Below are 20,117 nucleotides of genomic sequence, written 5' to 3'. Positions count from 1 at the left end.
AGTAAGTGATATGTGGCACCCTCAGGTGAATGCCAGGTTGTTTAGGAATAGCAGTGCATTCAGCCAGGACTGCTCTTCCAGCGCAACTTCCAAAAAAACACTGAGTTGTGGCAGGTGTTGTAGGTTCCTGCCTGGTCACCCTGCTTCAGACACACACATCTGTTGTCACTCGAAGATCAGAATGGGGGGAGTGGGGGCAAGCTATTTACTGGTAATTATCCATCGTGTCTAGTACTGTCCCACCTTTTCCAGTGTCTCTTTGCTAAAGGCTGCTTTTTTGGGTACAAATTATGGGTATTAGGAACAAGGTATGGGGACACACTCTAACACCTGCTCTTCTCAGGGAGGAGACAGAGCAACATGCCCCATGCAAACGGTAAGGCCAGCAGGTCTTGTTTTCTCATAGTTATGACATGCCCAAAGTGTGGAATAGCTCTGTGGAATACACTTTGCAAGTATGTCACAGATAAATACCCCCTTTTTTTTTTTTTTTTTTTTCCCCTTAAGTATAGCAAATACATGTAATGCTATTAACTGGTTTAGCCTAATTTGTTGTGATAACAATGGTCTGCTTTGGAACTAAATCTGAATCAGTACTTAGTGCAAGAGGATGTGTGTTTTTCAGCCTACAAAGTGGAGTGAGGAGACTTGTCAGGAGCGCTGAAATTCTCCAGCTGTTCATTGTTCCTTTCGTTTAGACTTGGTCATACAGTACTAGAACCAGAAGCACAAATATGCACCACAACTGCTTTTCTGTTCTGCCCTGTGCAATTTGTGCAGCATTCAGCAAGAACACCACTATGGGTGCTAAAGAACTAACAATTTTTAATAACCCTGCAGTGGCACAGCCTACTTTTACATCCACAAGTTTCTGTCTAATGAGATACAAACATTCCCCTCTACATATTTCTGTCCACTATATGCTGCAGGAAAAACAAACCTGTTGTGTTGCTGTATCAAAGCTGAGTGTGATTAGGTGATATAGCTTGGAGAAGGAAGGTTTGATAGAGCCCAAGATCATCAATATTTATATACTAATTTTGTGTAAATATTTAAAGAATCTTGAGGTAGAAATTCAACAATTTCTTGGTTGTTGACACAGGAGCTTACTGAGCACACACCTTGCAGCTGCTGTAGTGGTTTGAGTTTGAACACATCTCAGAACGGATGCAGACCACCAAAATGGACTCACAGCTCTCCCGTTAGCACTCTGCTCCCCTTGGCCTGACAAACAGGCTGAGCAACTGGAACGTGAGGACTCGCCAAGGGAACGGTTGTGTTTATTCTGTTACTCAACAGCTATGATGCAGATGAAGTCAGAACGGCCAGTAAGACCACAGAAAATTATAATGCTTGAGAATAAACTGTCTTCTCTGAATTTAACCCCAAATTATTAGCTTTTGAATAGTCTCTTCCCGACTTCTTTGCTGCACTAACACAGTTTGTCAGCGCAGTACAATAGTTATAGCACTTCATCTAGTTACTGCCCTGGAAAGAATGGTGTGTTTTACTCATTTAGCAGCAGGAACCTTCCATCTGGCACACAAAGTATTTATGTAAAAACCTTGCTGTCCCACAGTTCATTATGTGTTTCTCATAGCTCCTGTTGAATGAATTTATGAACAATGTGTAGGATGTCTTGAAGTCCAAACAGTCTTGAAATGACCTCTCTTTTAAACAGGGAAAGCTGAAGTACTTAAACAGGATGTAACAGTTGTTGATACCCATTGCCGACGTTTTCTTTAAACACAATTCCTTGCACAGTAGGCTGGAAGTTGTGTCTTAATGCAGTCTAGTTTTTCACAATCCTTGATATCGTCTTCCCCAGACTAGCTGTCCCACAGATGTTCACAACTGTAACGTTCAGTTACTGTTAAAAGTACACGAGAACTCACTGAGTTTTCTAACAGGATTACAGACAACTGAGTGGCCAGTAAATGGTAATGATTTCAGCTGGGAGTTTTTCACTCTAAGAAAAAAAAAAGTCGTAGAACCCTAACCAGAAATCAGAACCTCACCCTATACAAGCTACATGTATATATACATATATAGTTTCATGTATGCCATGCACAGTATTTGTGTCTTCATTCCCTTTCCTATTTTCCTTCCTTTTGCAATGGTTTTCCATTCCATTCATTTCCATACTCCTAGCCAGGACCTGAGAAAACTGAAGGATTACATTAAAAGGAGTAAATTCAGTTGAAAAGAGAAATGTTATTTTCCCAGTATAAACCATCACATTACAACAAGGCTTTATCTTTGCAAGGCAGTTCTTTTACTTCTGGTAGGACATAAGCTACCAAGGTACATACAGCCTCTTAGGTTAAGTGCTTCGCTTATCATTTCAAACATGGAATCTAATCAGTCAGTCACGTAACAAACACACCTGAAGCTCTATGAAGTACAGATGTTCAACAATTTACGTTAAGATGTGTACTCTGAACATATGGGCAGTTGTTTTCTGATTCAGTCAAGTATCTGTGCTAGTCCTTTTCATACCATCGTCCGTATAGAGCAGCTGTCAGTAGGCCAGATGATGTTCTATTTTTGCTTATGAAATAATGGTTGTTTTTCCAGCCCATGTGATCAGCAAAGTCCAAGGTAACACCAGATGTCAGCAGTAAGGGAAAGATATAAGGGGTGCTCATATTTCCCCATAGCTGAAAATCTATCAGAGCAGTGGCATCTGTAACCTCCTGCCCACAAGTGCTAAAGCTGAGCCCGCCACACTTTACTAATGTGCAGGCCTGGACATAGTATGTGCCGTGCACTGTATGGAGCCCATCAAACACTCCTAAAGCATAGAATTCATCGGTGGAAACAGCTCTCTGATAATTTAAGTAACAACATAGGGTATTGGCACAAACCTGGAGCTCTCCTTTTTCCTCCCATACAGGAACAAAAGTAAAGTTGTCATACATCATTTCTGCATAAAATATGGGAGGTAACTGTTTGTTTCCTTTTTCTGACACTCTGCCAGGGTTCTCTTCTCCCTCCTTAAAGCAAACCTGATCATCTGGTGAGGTGCTTGTAAAAGTCTGGCATGACTGATGTAAGTCCTCTCTGAATCTTTCATTACTCTCCGAATTGGTTTCATAGTCTGTGGTCACGGGTATTTCTGCTACTATGAGCTTGCCACCGTAACTTTCCATGTTGTGGTAGATGAATGATTTGACTGGAGTGTATATGCCACTCCCTGTCATGCCCAAGGTAGGGTGGTGGATATTGGCTGCTAAAATATTGACGCTGAAAGCTGTTGCAAAAGCCTGTTGAAATTCTACAGCAGACAGGAGTGGGAGCTGGTTCATCCAGGCAGTAGGATATACAACTTGTTTCACTTTGTATTGTCGGATGAGGTTCACTGCAGGCTCAAAAAAGAGTATATCAAAGCAAGTGAACATACCAAACTTGCCAGCAAAAGGGGTATCAAAGAGTGTATAGTCAGGCTCTGGAGGGGTATCAAAAGCGTATTCAAAATACAGATTGTGTTTGCGATACGTGGCTACCAGCACACCGTCATCACTGAACGCCACGTTGGTATTGAACTGGTATCTGCCATCAGATGGACAGTGAGGATCAGTGTGCTCACAGGGTTGCTTAGTTCCTAAGTTTGCCACAAGGAATATTTTGTTCTTCAGTGCCATGCAGCTCAGACGCTGAAGAACCTGGAGAACAGTATGGGAAAATGTAAGCACTTCAGAATATGGAGGAGTAAGTTTTACTTAAGCAGCTATGACTTATTTAATACTTTTCAAATTATTATTTTCAACTGGAAATTGAACGCATTTGACCATATCTGTAACAATTAGAAGTACTGATGATTTTGCAACAAAATCTACTGGAACCAGTAGCTTTCTAGACTGAGAAGTATTTCAGATATTTATTATTTTCAAAGTAGCACTGAAAACAATTATCTGGGCTTTATTTCCTCAGAAGTAAGTAAGTAAATACACCTCTATTTCAAGGGCATTAATCTTCAGAAACTTCTGACTGTTGCAGGAGCACCAATGGCTTTAAAACACCATAGGTCAACTGAAAGCTTTGACAAGGCAGCATAACTGATCTGTGTGTGCCTTTCCAACAGCAAACATCTAATAATGACCATTCGCACCTACAATGGCTTGTTCCTGCAACTAGATGGTTTTACACTAAATTTTTAAAAAGTGATTACTAGCTACAACTTAAGGAAGCAGAGGTGTAAATGGACATACTTTGCATAGCTATAGAGCAGAAATACAAAAAGTTACAGACTTCAGTATGACTGGGATGTTTCTTCCATGTCACAGAGAGCTGTACCAAAGACTGCCAGTAGTGCAATCTCCAAACAGGATCTCAATGGCAAACCAAGTTCCTGCTTGCTTGCCCATGATCATTGGTAGCTGAGATTCTTAGGCCAAAGTAGGTCACCATTTACAACTGGGATTCCCGTTTGCACACAAATTCTGCTTAGTAGGCTCATGCACAATTACTTTCATTATACTGACTACTGTAACATTAATAAGAATAAATAGCTTTTATTACTAAGCATGGTTACTTTCACTTTGGGTTCAGAAGAATCGATGAAAATACTGGTTTTGTATGCAGGTCATACATTCTGTAATCACATTTGGTCCGTGCTAAGTTGGAAATTTATTACATTATAGCAGGTCAAGTCCTGTTACTTGGGCTAATAATTTCACACACAATCACTCAGTTGGAACATTCTGATGTCATTAAGTCATTAAAACTGAGTAACAAGACTGCATCAAAAGAGAAGATACTGCTATGTTGCTTTATATATACCAATGTTCAAAATAAAATGACACACAATGTATCTAATTAGAGAGCAATTACTATTTCATAAGCTGGGGAGAAGGAGAGACAAATGCAAATGGCTCATAAGCAAGCTAATCTTGCATGTCTTTATCTAAAACCCTCCTCTGCTAAGAATGAAACCAGCATAAGCTGAGACCCCGTGAAAACAAAATCTGGTACTACAAGTTGTTAAACTTCGTGCTCACTTTCCTAGGCAAAACTACTAGAGCTATCTTCCCACTTGGAGCACAAATCTAGCATTCAGGTTATTCCACCTCTCCACAGAAACCACTCCTACATTTACCTCTGTGTCATTGAACAAATATGGCTCTCTGCACGGATTCCACTTCACGGAGTGTGAATGCAGAACGAAATCTAAGTAAGGATAAATGGAGCTTCTGGTGAAGTTGAAGCCATGGATTCCATCTTCAGGAAAAACAATGATCTGTGCCCCCTGTATGTAAAACAAAGATGTATTTGGTAGGCAAAGCAAAACCAACCTAAATGTGAAAGTAAAAAAGGGTATCTCATGGGTAAAAGGAGCTAAAGAAAGTTAAGGATAACCCAAGTATGTTTTGACAAGAGTGTAGTTTGAAAATATCTTTTGTTTGATAGTAAGTGTAACTATGTGTATAAAAAAAGCTCATACCTTTAGCTTGAAAAATAATCTATCTGACATTATTTTAAGGGCATGTAAATAAGTGCAGACTTCATCCAAATTCTTACCAAAAGTATTCTCCATTCATGTGAATCATGAGAATGACATCACTCCTGTTAAAGACTGATGATGTTAAAATTTGTCTTAACTGTTTTTCAGAATTATGCTATTTGCAGATGAACTTTGTCAAAGATGCTGTACCTGTGTCAAAGGTTCTGTAATTGTGTCAGTCAGGGCTGTATACCATGATTAGGTATACAGGCTTGGATACGGTACTGGGAGTACTGTTCTCAGAAACAGCTTGACTGTGGAAGCAGTGCAGACTCTGGTAGAAATGTAGCCATGCCAAAGCCTGACTGGCTCTACCTGCAGTTCCTATTAAATGTAGTGGATTCCTCTTAAATCAGACACAGCATCACTCAAATTCTTGCGTCTGTTCAAAAGTCAGTTCAAACGTGTTATCTGTGCTATGACTTTGGGATATTTATGTGTCTTGGATGAAGTACTGTATAAGAATAGCTACTATGCTCCTGAACTGTGTTGCCCAGTCATCAAGAAAAAAAAACCCAACCAAACAAACACTTTTTCAAATTATATAAAAATTTTAATTCTTCGGTTCCAAAACAATAGATTTGTGAATCTTGCAAGTCAATTCTTCTCTGCATAGGGACAGTAATGTCTACTTCCTCTGACTAGCACCAGCTTTGAGTTTTCTTGGGGAAGGAAGGAAAGGAGTCTGTGTGTAAGAACAGCCAGAAATACTAGTCTCTCTTCTCTAAATATATTTAGACTGAGAACCATTCCATGGAGGGAAGGAGAAAAGAATGGAAAACTTTACTTCCACAGAGTTGTTCATGGTGGAACATTCATTTCCAAAGTATTTAACTTCCTTAGTTTTTAGAAACATTCAGGAATTTCCACTGTGAGCACTGGAATAAAATCAAACCCAAAGACAGCTGTCTGTAAGACAATCTTTCAATAAAAACATTCCATTTCAGAAAACAGAAAGGAGCTAGACCAAAGGATTCAGACCAAAATAGAAAATTAATTTCCCTATACTAAATAACTATAGGCGTGTTTTTCCAAGCTTGGAATAACTCAAGTCAGGCGAGCTGCTAATTGGCCTGATTTTTTTCAGGGCTGCTGGCAGGTCAGAATGTCTGAAAAACCAGACCATGGTTCTGTATATAAATATGGCTTTAGTTGCCTGGGAACACAAATGTGAAAGATTATCTTCAAATAGCACTTACTCTATATATATACATAGGACGCATGCAACTGCCACCAAGCTGCGGCATACCTGTCTTGCAGCAGCCACTACTTGCTGCTCATAGATGTCCAGGTTTCTGCCCATGAGTTCCAGCGCAGACTGTCGATCAACCAGGGCTGTCGGGTTAGGACTCAGTATGGACTCATGTTCATACACGGCAGCAATGTAATGCCCCTCCTTCTTAACCCTTCCTGAGACCACTTGATAGCAAAAAAAGCAGACGGACAGCTTCCAGCACAGATCCGCCATGGTGTATGCCATAAACCTAGAGCAAAGAAAACAGGTGGGGTGGGGGGAGCCTGAGCAACAAATCATGCCAGGAATTTAAATTTACGATTAAATATGGACTGTAACTGAGACTCTTAGCAGCGATTGAACAGTGTGTTATTTTTAAATTCCTGAACAATCACGTGCATATTGTTTCTAAACCTTAAAACTAACTATGTTGGTGCTTTAAGTAACCGTGTCCTGTTTAAAAGCATTTCAGCTTCCTACAAAGTTCTACTGATCTCTTTGGTTGGACTCCCTTTACAACTAACTTTGGCATTCATTTATAGATTATTGTACCATATACCAAAACATCTTTGGGAAAAGTTAAAAGCAGCTCGTTAATTTGCAGTTTCTCCCCCATTTGGTGATGGGAGATGTATTTAAAAGTAGCATCTCCTCAGATTGCTTGGACACTACATTTAGTAGTCAAGTAGAAAGAGAACTTACTTTATCAATATAGAAACAGATAGTTGCCACAGGAATTACACTAGACACTACTTCTGCATTTATCTATCATGACAATGCCTCCCCTGATGGATTACAGATTCACTCTATTCCGACTCCACAAAAGTAATTTAATAGACTAATTTGTTTCATACGGTGCAGCTTTTTTCAGTATTTATAAAAATGTCGAGCAGAATTCAGATCTGCATTCCTTCTATACAGTGCAGATAGGTAAGGTTAAAAACACTTTCACAGTAATAACAATAAAGCAAAAATCCATACAAAATGCAGAAAATTTGCATTACTGAGCTTCTCTTAGAAAGAAATGAAGAATTAGTGAGTCTGGAAGGCAGGGGCACACTCCCCAGTATGGGTTACACATGTATCCTTTTGACTTCCCAAGTTGCGAAAATATTTATGCAGAACAAAGACTGACTGACACAGTCAATGGCTGTGCAATGCTGAAGAAATACTATAGAAATGCCATGTTATTTAGAATTATTCTCACAATTTCAGAATTCTGTACTTGTCACCTGTACTAGCATCATTAAGGAATTAAATCTTGAATATCAGTGAAGTTGAAAGAACATACAAGAGATGCACTGATGCCACATACAGATAGCCCACAGTCTTCAAGTTCAGTTACTGACTTCTTAATTGTATTTGCTCTTTGATAACTCTTATCCAAGAAAAAAAAATGTTCCAAAACTCTCAGCACTTTTCAGTCTTCGTGATCCACAAAGAATTTTTGTGAATTTTTCCAAAGCAAATACAGCCTGAAGGACATATGTACAAAGAGCCTTCTCTAGTCCCCATTAGGAGTTCAGCAGGAAAAAAAAGATCAATTTTAAACTAATCCCATTTTATTTTTTTTCGTCTTATATTAAATGTAGTCTTGTACCTAAAGAAGAAAGTCTATGGCAAGTTAACTTAAAATATCTCTCTTCTTAAATTCCAGAATGAAAAGCAACTAATATGCAACCCTCAACACTGCTCTTTTTTTTTTTTTTTTTTTTTGTCTAAACACCAACTGGTTTAGTGTCTAACAATGAACCAATCAAAGGGTGAGGAAAAGCTACTCAAAAACCATTTAGTAAGTAATATCTTAGTTTAAGCCACTGGTTTGCTTCCATGAGCTCTACGTGCTATTTGCAACACTGGTTTGACAGCAACACAGTCCTGTGTAGGACAGGAAAATCATAACCTTACTGCCCATGGCAGGCAGGAGGATCTGTTTGTTCAACCAAGAAGCTTTAACATGTAATAACTCTTGCAAGGGCCCAGGAATAAATCAGCTGCTAAGCTCAACTACATATTTTCTTGAGCTTTAATTTGTCAATGTGTCCATATATACATACCTTCAAGGGCAGATTTAAATTACCTGAAGAACAATACAAACAGAATAAACCCTTTGTATATCTGTAACAGTTGCATCAAATATACTACATTTATATAAGCGTTTTTGAGAAGTGATGTACAATAAACTACCCTTGCTATTCTGCATCTTTAGGAAAACATTAGGTACTGGGGTGGGGGGGAATTTGCAGTATCGAGAGGATCCTGCTTTGTCCTGTGCAGCTCAGCTTTGCAAATGAAATACCAAGGTACACGTGAATATATAAGGCAGTAGCAGAGGGATGGAGAGGAGAGGTGGGAAGCCTCTCACAGTTAAGGAAGCCACTGAAAATAAACATACTGTGTTGCACTTCACTGACAAACTGTCTTTTCTATTTCTGTCATCCCTTCAGAGCCAAAATGCCTATTTAGGACAGGAATGGGTTCTAGTCAGCCATTCCTCACTAAAGTTGTCAACTAAGATGTAATTAGAATTCATCATTACTAGTGATGGAGAAAGTTGGAGAGTTTCAGATCGCAGGATAGCACTGTTATGCATTAGAAAAATAGCCTTTTTGCCTTCTAAGCCAAACACATTAACATAAAAAATTAATAGGTAATGGGCTTCTACAAAATGTTGTATTTTACAGACATGCTTGGAGAATTCTCATTTTTCTGCCATGGTTTATTTTCTGGTGGTCAGAAACACTCAAAAGTACTAACCTGAATGCCTTCCTTGTTTAGATGCACAGGAGGTTTAGCACTGAACATCAAACTACACAATCCCATCTGGCTGCACCTGGGCCAACTAAAATAATAACTAAAATTGTCCTTACCCTTGGTTGCGATCACTGCTAGTCCTACAGACAAGGCTGAACATTTACTTGAGTGCTCCCTAATGCCCTTCTCCTATCTGACAGCTTAAACAAGAGAACACTGCTATCTAATGTATTGCTTCTAACAAGGAGAGCTCCAACAAACCCCAAGGCTGGCCTAGGGGATAGTAACCTCTCCGAACAAAATAAGGGTACCATCAGGCTTTACTCAGTCTTTGGGCTGTTGAGACTCCAAATAAATCTCTGCCACATTATGATTTTTTTTCCCTCATGGAAAGTGCCACACCACCTAATAAATCATTTCCTTGAAGAGAAGTTCATCTGTTTAGGGTCTACAGAGCTGTCACCTCACCTGAGCCATGACTTTAAATTTTCATGAACTGAAATGCTTTATGATATAATCTCTTTTTCTATCCCTTTCATGTGACTTATGTGGTTTTTTGCCTGGCAGACATGCTTCAGTAGGTTCATTTCACCCAAATATAAGTATTTCATAGCAGTATTACTGTCATGCAGTCACAGTATTCTAGTTATACTTCTACACAAAAAGTAAAAATACTGGTGTTTAAGCTTGGATGCTGATGGAGACAAGTTCTTCCCCCAGTCACAGTGTAGCCTGTTTTCCCGTTCAGTTTTTCAGAACCATCTAAATTCAGTACATTGTGAAGTAAAGCATCCAGTCACTCACTTTTCAACAACTTTGGAAACAAGTTTGTCAACTCTCACCGCACATAGATGTATACACAGAGAAAGGCAATACTACCCTGCTTCTTAGCACTTTTATACTCATAATAATCTAACAGACTATAAAAAACAGAAGTAGCACAGCCCTAGTCTGAGTCTTCTTAAGTGATTAACAGCAAATGCCTGCTAAGTTATAGTAACATAAACAATAATTAGTAAGCAAAATATTAAATTTGCTATGAAAAAATAGTTCTTTTTTACACTGTTATCCATAAATGTGATGTTGTTGACATTCTAATATACAGAACACGTAACACAACAGCCCCTACATAGATGTAAAAATACTGGCAAATTCCATTTTTTTCAACTGATCCTTCCTGTCTACTGCCTTTATTTGCTGCACTATATTTTAATACAGTATATTACTATATAGGCTTTTCCAAAGTTTTTAACAACGCAATCATAGCTCAATTGAAAAGGGCATCTCCCATTTCCTTTTCTGAAAAATGTTTATTCTGTGTGCAATGTAATATATAACTTTGCTCTAGTTTCCTGCTTTTATCCAGAGGTGCCATCTATTTTTAAAGAACGCTGCCCATTCTAATGTAATGCTTTACAAAATGTTTTATACGTTTCACAGGATTCCTGAAATATGCTTTGTCGCGTAATTCTAGGTTAGGATCTAGGTCATCTAAGTTACTGATGGAGTGAAGATGAATTGAGTGCTGCTGTTATTAGTGGCTTGGCTTGAACAACTCAAGATCGTAGCACAAACAAGCCACAGGGTGAGGCAGAATACAGCCAACTGTGTCACTTCCCAGCTCGGCGTGGGCAGGACAGGCGCAGTCAGGTAAAATGGTGTGCGACCAACCCCTTCCCTGAGGAGCTTGGGAAAGCAACTCCCACCACACTCTCACTTCTCCTCGTGAATGCTGGCATCATGGTGAATGCTACCTTCCTCACGAATGCTACCATCAACCCTGCACTTTGCCACGCTCTGCGTCAGCCACCTCTGACCAGCACCCCAGGGCTGAGGTGTCACACGGCGGAGGCAGCCGCCCCGCTCACAGCCGCGGTTGGCCCTACAGCTCCCGCAGGCCTGCGAGGTCGCGTTGCCACACGCGGCCTTAGCGGAACCTGGGCCTGACGGCCAACCCGCCCGCCCGCTCCCGCCTCCCCCAGCCTGAGGCCCGTCGCTTGCGGAGGCGCGGGGCGCTCGCACGTTCCCTCCCCCCGTTCCCGTCCCGTCCCTTGACCCCCCAGCCCCGCCGCCCCCACCGGCTGCGGCCGCCGCCGAACGGCCGCCCCCCGCGCGTCACCGCGCCGCCGGCCTCACGCTGCGCCGCGAGCCTCAGGCTGCGCCGGGCCGGGCCGGGCCGCCCCCGCCCCCTGGCGGCTGCTGCGCGCTCGGCACCGCCTCAGGCCGACGGGTGCGAGAGGGCGGGCGGAAAGGGGGGAGGCAGGCGCACCCCGGCCTCCGATTGGGTGCTCGCTCCAGCCAATAGGAGGCTCCCCCAGCCTCCGCCCGGCTCCCCGCGCCGCCCGTCAGCGGGGTCAGGGGTGGCCATTCGCGGCCCTCGGGTCCGCCCCCCCCGCTGCCTTATTGGCCGGGCGGCGTGGCAGTCAATGGCGCCCGACCTTCGGCCGGGGGGCCTGCCCCGTCCGCTTCCCCGGGGGGCGGCGCGGCTTGCGCCGCGGGACCGGCATGGCCTCCGGCAGCGGGGCGGCGGGGGAGGCTGTCAGCGGGGCCCGGCTCATCGCCGAGTCCCTCAAGGCTCAAGTAAGAGCGCGGGGGCACCGGCGAGCCGCTTCCTCTACGGCGAGCGGGCAAGGGACAGTTCCCACCAGCCTGGCGACGCGGAGGGCGGCCGGGCCGGGGCGGGCCACGCGGGGCTGGAGGGAAGGGAGTGTGCGCGGCCGGGCTCACCCTGGGCGTTGCTGCCGTTCTGCCGGGGGCGGGCAGAGCGGGGCGAGCGAGGAGGCCTTGTTCTGTCGCCCTGTGGAAAGGAAGGAGGTGCCGCCGCCGCCGCAGCCCGGTGAGCGGGCCCTGACCGGCAGCGGCCCGGCCCCGCCAGCTCCCGGCGCCGCCGTGGGCAGGCGTGAGGTGGTGAGCCCAGTGCGGCTTTCGCCAGTCCTTCGCTTAGTTCTGACGAACTTGGCGCCTTCCCGGGCTCAGCCGATACCGTCGTTACCGTCAAGCACTGCTGGCGGCCCGCGGCAGCTCCACGCTCACAGTTCTCAGAAGTCTGTTGTCTCTAAACTTTAGAAATGCTGCTGAACTGGCACTGGTCTTAACGAAGGACTTCCGTTTGGCCTGTGATACACGAAAAGTTATTTTAGTTGCGATAAAAATAAGCGTAGTCTTTACGTCTGTAAGTTTCTCAGGCATGGTACAATCCCCGTTGTTTCTTGGGACCTTTTTTCTGTCAATTCTCCGTGCAAGCATAAGAACATGTAACAATACGAGGAATTTTCAGAAGAGGCAAAGCTGACCTACTGAGAACAGGAAGGTGATATAGCAGAGACATCCCAGATAAGAAGAGGTAGTTAAAAAAGGCTAAGCATACGCTGACTGAGAAGCTGGGCTGAACAATTGTGGAAGCACTGGATTTTGGAAGCCTACAAGTAGTGGAACAACCATGGAGGACAGAGCTGCAAATGTCAGCTGCCATTGTATGTGGCCTGTGAACTTTTATGTGAATATATATGTTGTTACAAGTTACTTTTAGTCTGACTGCATAGTTCATACGACTGTGTTTCACATGTTTATTAAAGCAATCTTTTGGAAACAATTCTGATTTAACACTTTTCTTTTTAGAATATTGAATACATGTTTGGCATCGTTGGTATTCCAGTCACTGAAATTGCAATTGCAGCCCAAGCAGTTGGAATAAAATATGTAGGAATGAGAAACGAACAAGCCGTGAGTATATATCTATAGCAGGACCAATTCTTTATGAATGAAATCTAATTTACCTTTTCTTACCAGGAAGAATGTGGTTTTTGAATGTTCTTTAAAGAACCTGTGGAGAAGCACTTACCGTCATTCTAGAATAAGGGAGAGCATTAGTGGATTGGGTTGGGTGTTTCTTTTTCCTCCTTCCATTTCCCTCCTTTTCTCATAGGGAATTACAACTTTTTTTTTCATTTTTAGATGCTTTTCTCCAATAAGGGAGAGAAGGTAGGATGAAAATAGGGAGAAGAAGAATTTGAACAAAGTGTTCTATAGCAGAAAGAAAAAATTATAATTTTGTATCTTTCAAGTAATATATTTTCAGATTTTGTCTGCCATTTTTTGGGGAGGCTCCTCCAAGTTTGTTGGTTTTCTGTAGCTTTCTATAGACTTCACCCTTAAATTTTTCTCCTGTCATTTTCTTTTGTTGATGTCCTACCTTCCAAAGTACGACAATATTAAAATTCTCTATTTGGCAGTATTTTAATTTCCCCTTTTAGAGCTTTCTTAGCTACTATTCTTTCTTTTTGTTTAGAAGGATATTTTACTTAGGAGTTATTCCCTAGAGGCTTAAAAAAGCAGATTTTTACTTGTCTCTGTTCTGTTCTTGCAGTGTCCAAAAAGTAGAGTTTTTCCTGCTGAGAAACTTATCCTGACTATTTTCAATAACTGTAGTATTTTTTTTTTTCCTTTTAAAAACTCACCAAACAACAAACCATAGAAAGTTACAGTGCTTCTGAATGAATGGAAATCGAGCACATACACTGAGACAGTCTTAATTGTGTATTTTTCAGTTTCATTGTCTAGGTATCAGAAATTAGACTCAAGCTCATTAGCATTTTGGTGTTAACACCACTAGTTCTTGATTTGTTTGGTTTTCCCCAGCAGTAACTCTTTAAACATTCAGTAATTTCTTTGGTGGTCTGAAGTTGAATATAATAACCTCAGATTTCTCCCTCATTTTCAAGGATTGCTACACAAGCTGACTCTATATTGGACTCCTAGTAAATGGACCATCAGCTTTCCATACTCAGAGTTGCTTTACTGCATTTTCAGTTTTCCACAGTTGATGTGGAAATAACAATAAACAACAAATAAACAAATTGTTTGATTATTACCTTATGAGGAGATTTTTCTTGTGTTTTAACTTTTTTATGGATTCTGTCTCTCCACAAGCTCTACTAATTAGAATTTTACCACTTTTACAAGGAACTCCTTTTAATATTCTGGACCTGCATAGTATTCAGGTGCCTGTATTTTGCAGCAGTGTTCTATTTTCCACTATGTGGTTCATAGCCTCCATGGATTGTTCTAGAAATCAATAAAGTATTAAAATAGTAGTTCTCCTAAATCAGGTGGTCACAAGCTGTGTGTTTTGCTGTCTAATCCTTACATCCTTATATTGGAATGTAGGAATTTGTAGAGGAATCCATGTGTCTCTATGGAAAATCTGTTATCATGTGAGAGCAAACATATGCAAACATGTTTAAAAAGTGCATTTGATTCCTTTGAAGGACTGGGAATTCAACACAGTCTTCATATTCCTGTAGGCCATTTTGCAAGTATTCTAGTTTTAGCTTTGGTTATTAACATGATTAAAATTTGTTTCCTCGTGTGTTTGTAATTAACAGAAAAGATTGCTTTGCACTGCCATATGAGATGCTGTCCTATTTATCACTCTTTACTAGGCTCTCTTCTGTTAGATTGAAGAAGACAAGAAGCATTCTGGTGTATAATAGTGAGGTACTTTTGCTTAGGGGAATAATGATAACACGAAGACTTTTTTTTACATCAAAATATCAGGGTTTCTCTTCTTTGGAGAATGGAAAATTATGAACAGATATATATTGTGGTGGGTTTTGTTTGGTTCTTTGTTTTCAGTGAAGATCAGAGTGGTTGCTTGGCAGAGGAGAGGGTGAAAGGTTATACACAGTATATTCAAGATACACTTAATGTTTACAGATGTCGTGGTTTTAATTGTCCAAGTTTGTTAGTTGTGTGGTCTAGCTCTGGAGGATGTGTATATAGCTGCTTCCTTTATTGGTGAAGGCAACTGTATATGATCTGAGATATACAGAAAACACAGTTTTTTCCAGAGGTTGAGTTTCTGCCTTGTTTCTGGGCCAGATGTAGCAAAAGCCTGTAAAACTGAAGAATAAACTGCTTGACTACAAAGACAAGGTTAAAACATGAAAGTAAAAAGCTAAATAGCACTACTAGTATCTGGTAGCTCATCTCCTGTGGCCTGTAACATGCCATAAGTTCACCAGAAGCAGTTTAACCTGTGTCCAATATCCCCCTTGAGCATTGCGTAGTTATGTTGCAACTCGATAGGTGCATATATTTTCTGTATCTGTCCTTGGGTAATTAGAGATTGCTGTGGTTGTTTAGGAGACTGATAACCCAGGTAAGTTTTAAACTTAAAAAAAAAACCCTTTTACTATATTGTTACTCATTAACAATACACATTGCAAATGTTTAGTTCTTCGTTAGCAATACACCTTGCTAATGTTTAGTTCTTAATCTTTAATAATAAGTATCACTATGTATTCAAAGTAATATCTTCCTGATAATTATTTCCTAAATAAGTTGTGAGTATATAATATGTTGGAGCTGGTACAACGTAGCTAGCAGGAATGGTGCTAGCTGTCAAGGGAATCACTTGAGAACCCTTCAATAAGGGTGGCCTGAACCAAAGTGGACATCTTTTTTCCTCCGCCCCTCAAAGATATCTTTTTATAAGGTGTTTTGGCCCCTGAATAGGTCTTACCCCTTGACTTCCCTGCCTGGGCTGTGTAGTGCTGGATGGATGTGACTTTCCCAGACCAAAACAGGTGCCTTATTCTGTTCTACATCTGTTGGTTGGTCTTTGTTCTAGGTTTGTGTTTTGATTTTGGGGGGGGGGGTTTCCTCCCTTGCTTAGCCACTGCTGCTTTTCCTAAAACAAAAAGAGTGTCTTCCCAGCTCTCAGGTTGCACTTCTTCAGTGACCAGTAATTGTCCATCAGCAGATGGCTTATTATTCTGGGACTGCTGCTTTAACCTGTGTCCATGTTTTCAAAGCCTACACTGAAGTTGTATGTCATACCATGTACCAAGCTCAGGTTCATAAATCAAGTTCTCGTAACAAGTTAATCACAAATCCTACAGGAACATTTAGCATTAGGTACAGTTAACATAAGGGCTTCAGGCCTGCTCCTAGGCATGGTGGTACTATTTTAACAGGACCACTGGGTACAGAAATGCTTAACCATTGTTTACTAGCTGTGTTGTATTAGTTTGCTTTTGTCTGAGTTGAAAACAGAATAGTTTAATTAAACTCTACTTAGTGTTCTTCTGCTTGTATGGGAGCAACAGGACTCTGCTTTGGCTACAGTTCAAACCCAGCACTCATGGGTGGTTGCAAACTTGAGTTCAGTGTCTGCTTCTGGACCTCCTACATTTCTTTCTAATGTTGATTGTGGATTTGGTGGTCATTTGCATTTTATATGCCTGTGATCTTCTTGCCTGTCTGTGGAAAATAAGGATCTGGTTTCAGCTGATCAACTGTGTTGTGACCTTGACCTTAACAGATAACATGAGTACCATTATTTTGGTGGGTTTTTTTTTTTTGGAGGAGCAGGGGGAAGGAAATGAGGTGGTGCAAGGTTCATAAGTAAAATGGGTTTTTGTTCTTACTGTTAAGACACACAAAAAAAATCTTTAAGTATACCTTCAAAATTATTTATGATCTTCTCACTTCTAAATACAGATAGATGTAGTCATGTTGCTTCCTTGCAGAATGAAGCAGTAAAAGTTTTAATGGCAATGACTGTACATGAACTCAAATTCTATGTGCTGCTTTATTTTGCCACTCAGTTCTCAAACATGATTGCCATGGGAACTCAACACCATACTTTGAGCTCCATTAAACAAGATTTTTAGTAGCATCTACTCCAAATACTTCTAAACTTTTGCACGTAGATATATCTAATTGTTACTGAATTCTTGAATATTAGTGACATTTCTCTATCTTCTTATGAAAAGTAGGAATAGATTTTTCTTGTCAGTGTACTTTTTTGTCAACAATTCCCTATTCTAATGCTGCAAAGAATGTAAGGGCTGCTTATTATTCCTCTATGAAGCCCCAGGTTTTTACTCTGTTGGTCTGTATCTGTAGGAGCATGAGGATATTAAAGACAGTTTCTTCTTCCTGCTTATAATGTCAGTGTTTTCACTCAAGTTGACGTTGCTAACGTGCTGTGTTGCCTAGAATTACTCATCCAAAAACCAAAATCCCAACTCTATTTCAGAATGAAAGATTCAAGCTATAAGGCCAGGAGCTTGCTTAAAAAAAAAAAAAAAATATTGCAAAATTACTTCTTTCCATTAAGCATTAGAGCTTGCTGAATTCAAGACAAAAGCATGTATGACTCCTTTAGAGTACTGAGGTCGCCCATAAGCTTCTGTTTCTACTTGGTCACATACTGTCTTGTTACCAGGTGGACTTTATATCTGAATGTTTAATATTAGTACAGGAATAACATAAAAGCATACTCTGTAATAATACTTCTGCTAAGCTATGTTAATACATGTTGTAGGCACTACTTCTGTGAAAATTATTCAAAATACAATTTTTCTTTGAAATGTCAAAGTAGCTAAAACTAAACATGATACCAGAAATAGCTTGAGAAGTACTGCAGTTTGTAAAAGACAATCCCTAATCTTCTAATGAATCTCACCAGTGTGTGATTTCAACCTTCTGTTTAATTTCTGAAATACAATGAGTCATTCCAGTCATGGCTGGATTTCTGTTTATTGCCTTGCTCTTGTAAATCCCTCTTCCTTGCTAGTCTGGAAGGCAGAAGTTTCTTATGCTGTTCTGTTCATTTTGCTTCTCTGGTTATGGGGGCTTTCTTTTACGTTGTGGTTTTGTTCTTTTAGTTATAAATATTCCTAATGTAATATCCTGGAACAACAGAAGCCTGAGATGTGGAGATGAGTTTTGAGAATTTTCAGATAAGCCTTCATGAACACACCTTATAATGGGGAGGGTGAAGGGCAGCTTCTACTTACATTTAAGCTCTAATGATCAGGGCAAAACCTGTACTTGCTTATTTTCACTATTTTTGTTGAAAGTTTTATGTACAAGATATCATGAAATGTGTATACATAATAACTATATAATTAACTCTAGTATTTTCTATAGGCCTGTTATGCTGCATCTGCTGTTGGATATTTGACTGGCAGGTACATTCCATATTTATTAATAACTGTATTACACTTAGCAGTTAGAGGCTAGGAATGTTTTTCTGGTTTGGAGCTGGGTGCTTTTAGTGTGTGCAGATGTAGGGCAGTTAAAATGGCACATGAATTTTAGAATAACTGTAACGATTATCAGTATTTCTATTGCTATGATTCAGGGCAGGAACAAGGAGATGCTTAAGCTCACATGATTCTGTCTATCTTAACTTTCTTGATTTTTTTTTTTTTTCTTTTTTCTTTTTAATGTCTAAGTAGCAGTTTAACACCATTGGTATGAGGAGCAGAAATCATGTCACCATTGTTCATTGCAACATGGTGGACCCACTATACCTTAATCTCATCATCTGGGCATATTATTCAACAAATACCTTGTCAATACACAGACTGATCATAAGCCTTCCAGTCTCTCCTGTGCTGCTTCTGACATGAAGTACTGACTTCTCTTTTCTACTGTATTTTGCTCTTAATGTTGTTGGGGAAGCATTCTGTAACCTGTGACTGGAGGTGTGCTTCTTGGGTATCCCATGGATCCTTTTCTAAAGTAAACATCTGCTGTTTGCTTGCTCGCAATTGCAGACCCAGTGATCATTCCTTATTCTGTTTGCAAGCATGACACCTGTTAGATGGTTTTGTAGTTTTTCTTCCTTTGAATAATCCTCTGGAAGTAAGCTGTTTTGTGGTTTGGTGGGGTTTTTTTTCTGATATTTAAAGAGTATAAAGCTGCTAAAAAATGCTCAGTAGTTAAGAATTGTCATTTTTATCTCATCACCTGGAATAACAAGTGCCTCTGCCTGAATTAAACTATAGTAAGATTTGTGTTGAATCAGATGCACTTTTTCCTTTGTGAGCTTTCTTCGTTGATACCTATGCTAAAGTGGAGTTGAGAGAACTGCAGACAAAAGTGGCCTACCAAATTCCATATAAAATCTAGATGATGGAGTAAATGCAATAAAAGAAGTAAGGAGCTGTGTTATGATGAGCCTACATATGTTCTGTGTGGGTGACACGTAACAACTGTTCACTTGCTTTTTCCATTGGGTTGATACAGCTAAATGATTTCTGATTCCTATGTCTATCTTTAGTCCTTCATACAAATCCCTTGTCATTCATGCATTTTGATGATATGAGTAAAACTTTAATGTTATATATTTCAGCATCTTACTAATTATTGTTGGTGATTTATTTGTGCTCACTTTTTCTTTTTTCTTTTTTCTCCTCTAGACCAGGAGTATGTCTTGTAGTGTCTGGTCCAGGTTTTCTGCATGCCCTTGGTGGGATGGCAAATGCAACCATGAACTGTTGGTAATTTAGCTACATTTTCCCTTTAAATTTGTAATAGTTGTTTGTTGTTATTTCTTGCAGATGTTGAACTCCACAGTATTTAGTATAGGACGTTTTTTTCTTTTCTGTGGATAGTGAGAAGAGAATTCTTCATTTATCAACCCTAAAAGTAATTTAGTTCCATCTTTGGTATTCTCATAGATAAATACTCCTTTTTGTCCTACCCGTTATGCATATATTGGAAAATCTATCAGTATATCTGATGGTATGGATACATTTGAAAATGAAGTCAATACTCAGCCTGTAACGCTTTATTGATCATGGAGAGTCTTAGAGGTTTTTTTCTAAA

General features: G+C 40.4%; 2 protein-coding genes across 7 annotated transcripts in view; one reads left to right on the top strand and one right to left on the bottom strand.

Moving 5' to 3' along the window:
• Positions 1–2,252: 2,252 nt before the first annotated feature.
• Positions 2,253–11,707, bottom strand: BTD (biotinidase). Of its 3 annotated transcripts, XM_074900480.1 has the most exons (5): positions 11,570–11,642; positions 9,495–9,570; positions 6,753–6,987; positions 5,099–5,248; positions 2,253–3,665 (listed from the first exon to the last, which is right to left on the bottom strand). In XM_074900480.1, the coding sequence occupies exons 3-5, from the start codon at positions 6,981–6,983 to the stop codon at positions 2,484–2,486; spliced, it is 1,563 nt and encodes a 520-aa protein (XP_074756581.1). In that variant the 5' UTR covers positions 6,984–6,987; positions 9,495–9,570; positions 11,570–11,642; the 3' UTR covers positions 2,253–2,483. The 3 variants fall into 3 exon arrangements, with proteins under 3 accessions (XP_074756581.1, XP_074756582.1, XP_074756580.1); XM_074900481.1 differs by lacking the exon at positions 9,495–9,570 and having other exon boundaries at positions 11,628–11,707; XM_074900479.1 differs by lacking the exon at positions 9,495–9,570 and having other exon boundaries at positions 11,570–11,669.
• A 224-nt stretch (positions 11,708–11,931) lies between these two features.
• The window catches only part of HACL1 (2-hydroxyacyl-CoA lyase 1), a 24,517-nt gene continuing 16,331 nt past the window's right edge, over positions 11,932–20,117 (top strand). For 2 of the 4 annotated variants that reach the window (XM_074900477.1, XM_074900475.1), the window contains exons 1-4: positions 11,932–12,071; positions 13,110–13,214; positions 18,432–18,472; positions 19,709–19,789. In XM_074900477.1, coding sequence (XP_074756578.1) covers positions 11,997–12,071; positions 13,110–13,214; positions 18,432–18,472; positions 19,709–19,789 — 302 coding nt within the window. In that variant the 5' untranslated portion in view covers positions 11,932–11,996. Of the gene's footprint in view, positions 12,965–13,109; positions 13,215–18,431; positions 18,473–19,708; positions 19,790–20,117 lie in introns of those variants that run through there. The other 2 variants (XM_074900476.1, XM_074900478.1) reach the window with 2 other exon arrangements.

The sequence above is a fragment of the Athene noctua genome, chromosome 2 (assembly GCF_965140245.1).
Source record: "Athene noctua chromosome 2, bAthNoc1.hap1.1, whole genome shotgun sequence".
NCBI classification, from domain to species: domain Eukaryota; kingdom Metazoa; phylum Chordata; class Aves; order Strigiformes; family Strigidae; genus Athene; species Athene noctua.
Note: the sequence above shows the minus strand (reverse complement) of the source record. Positions and strands in the feature narration are given on the sequence as shown.

What these genes read in the sequence shown, in the direction of transcription:
- BTD (XM_074900481.1), bottom strand. Translation starts at nt 6,983, where the DNA reads ATGGCATACACCATGGCGGATCTGTGCTGGAAGCTGTCCGTCTGCTTT. An exon ending in TAGTGGCTGCTGCAAGACAG is followed by an intron (nt 5,249 to 6,752) that starts GTATGCCGCAGC and finishes TTTTACATACAG; the next exon opens with GGGGCACAGATCATTGTTTT. An exon ending in ATTTGTTCAATGACACAGAG is followed by an intron (nt 3,666 to 5,098) that starts GTAAATGTAGGA and finishes ACTGTTCTCCAG; the next exon opens with GTTCTTCAGCGTCTGAGCTG.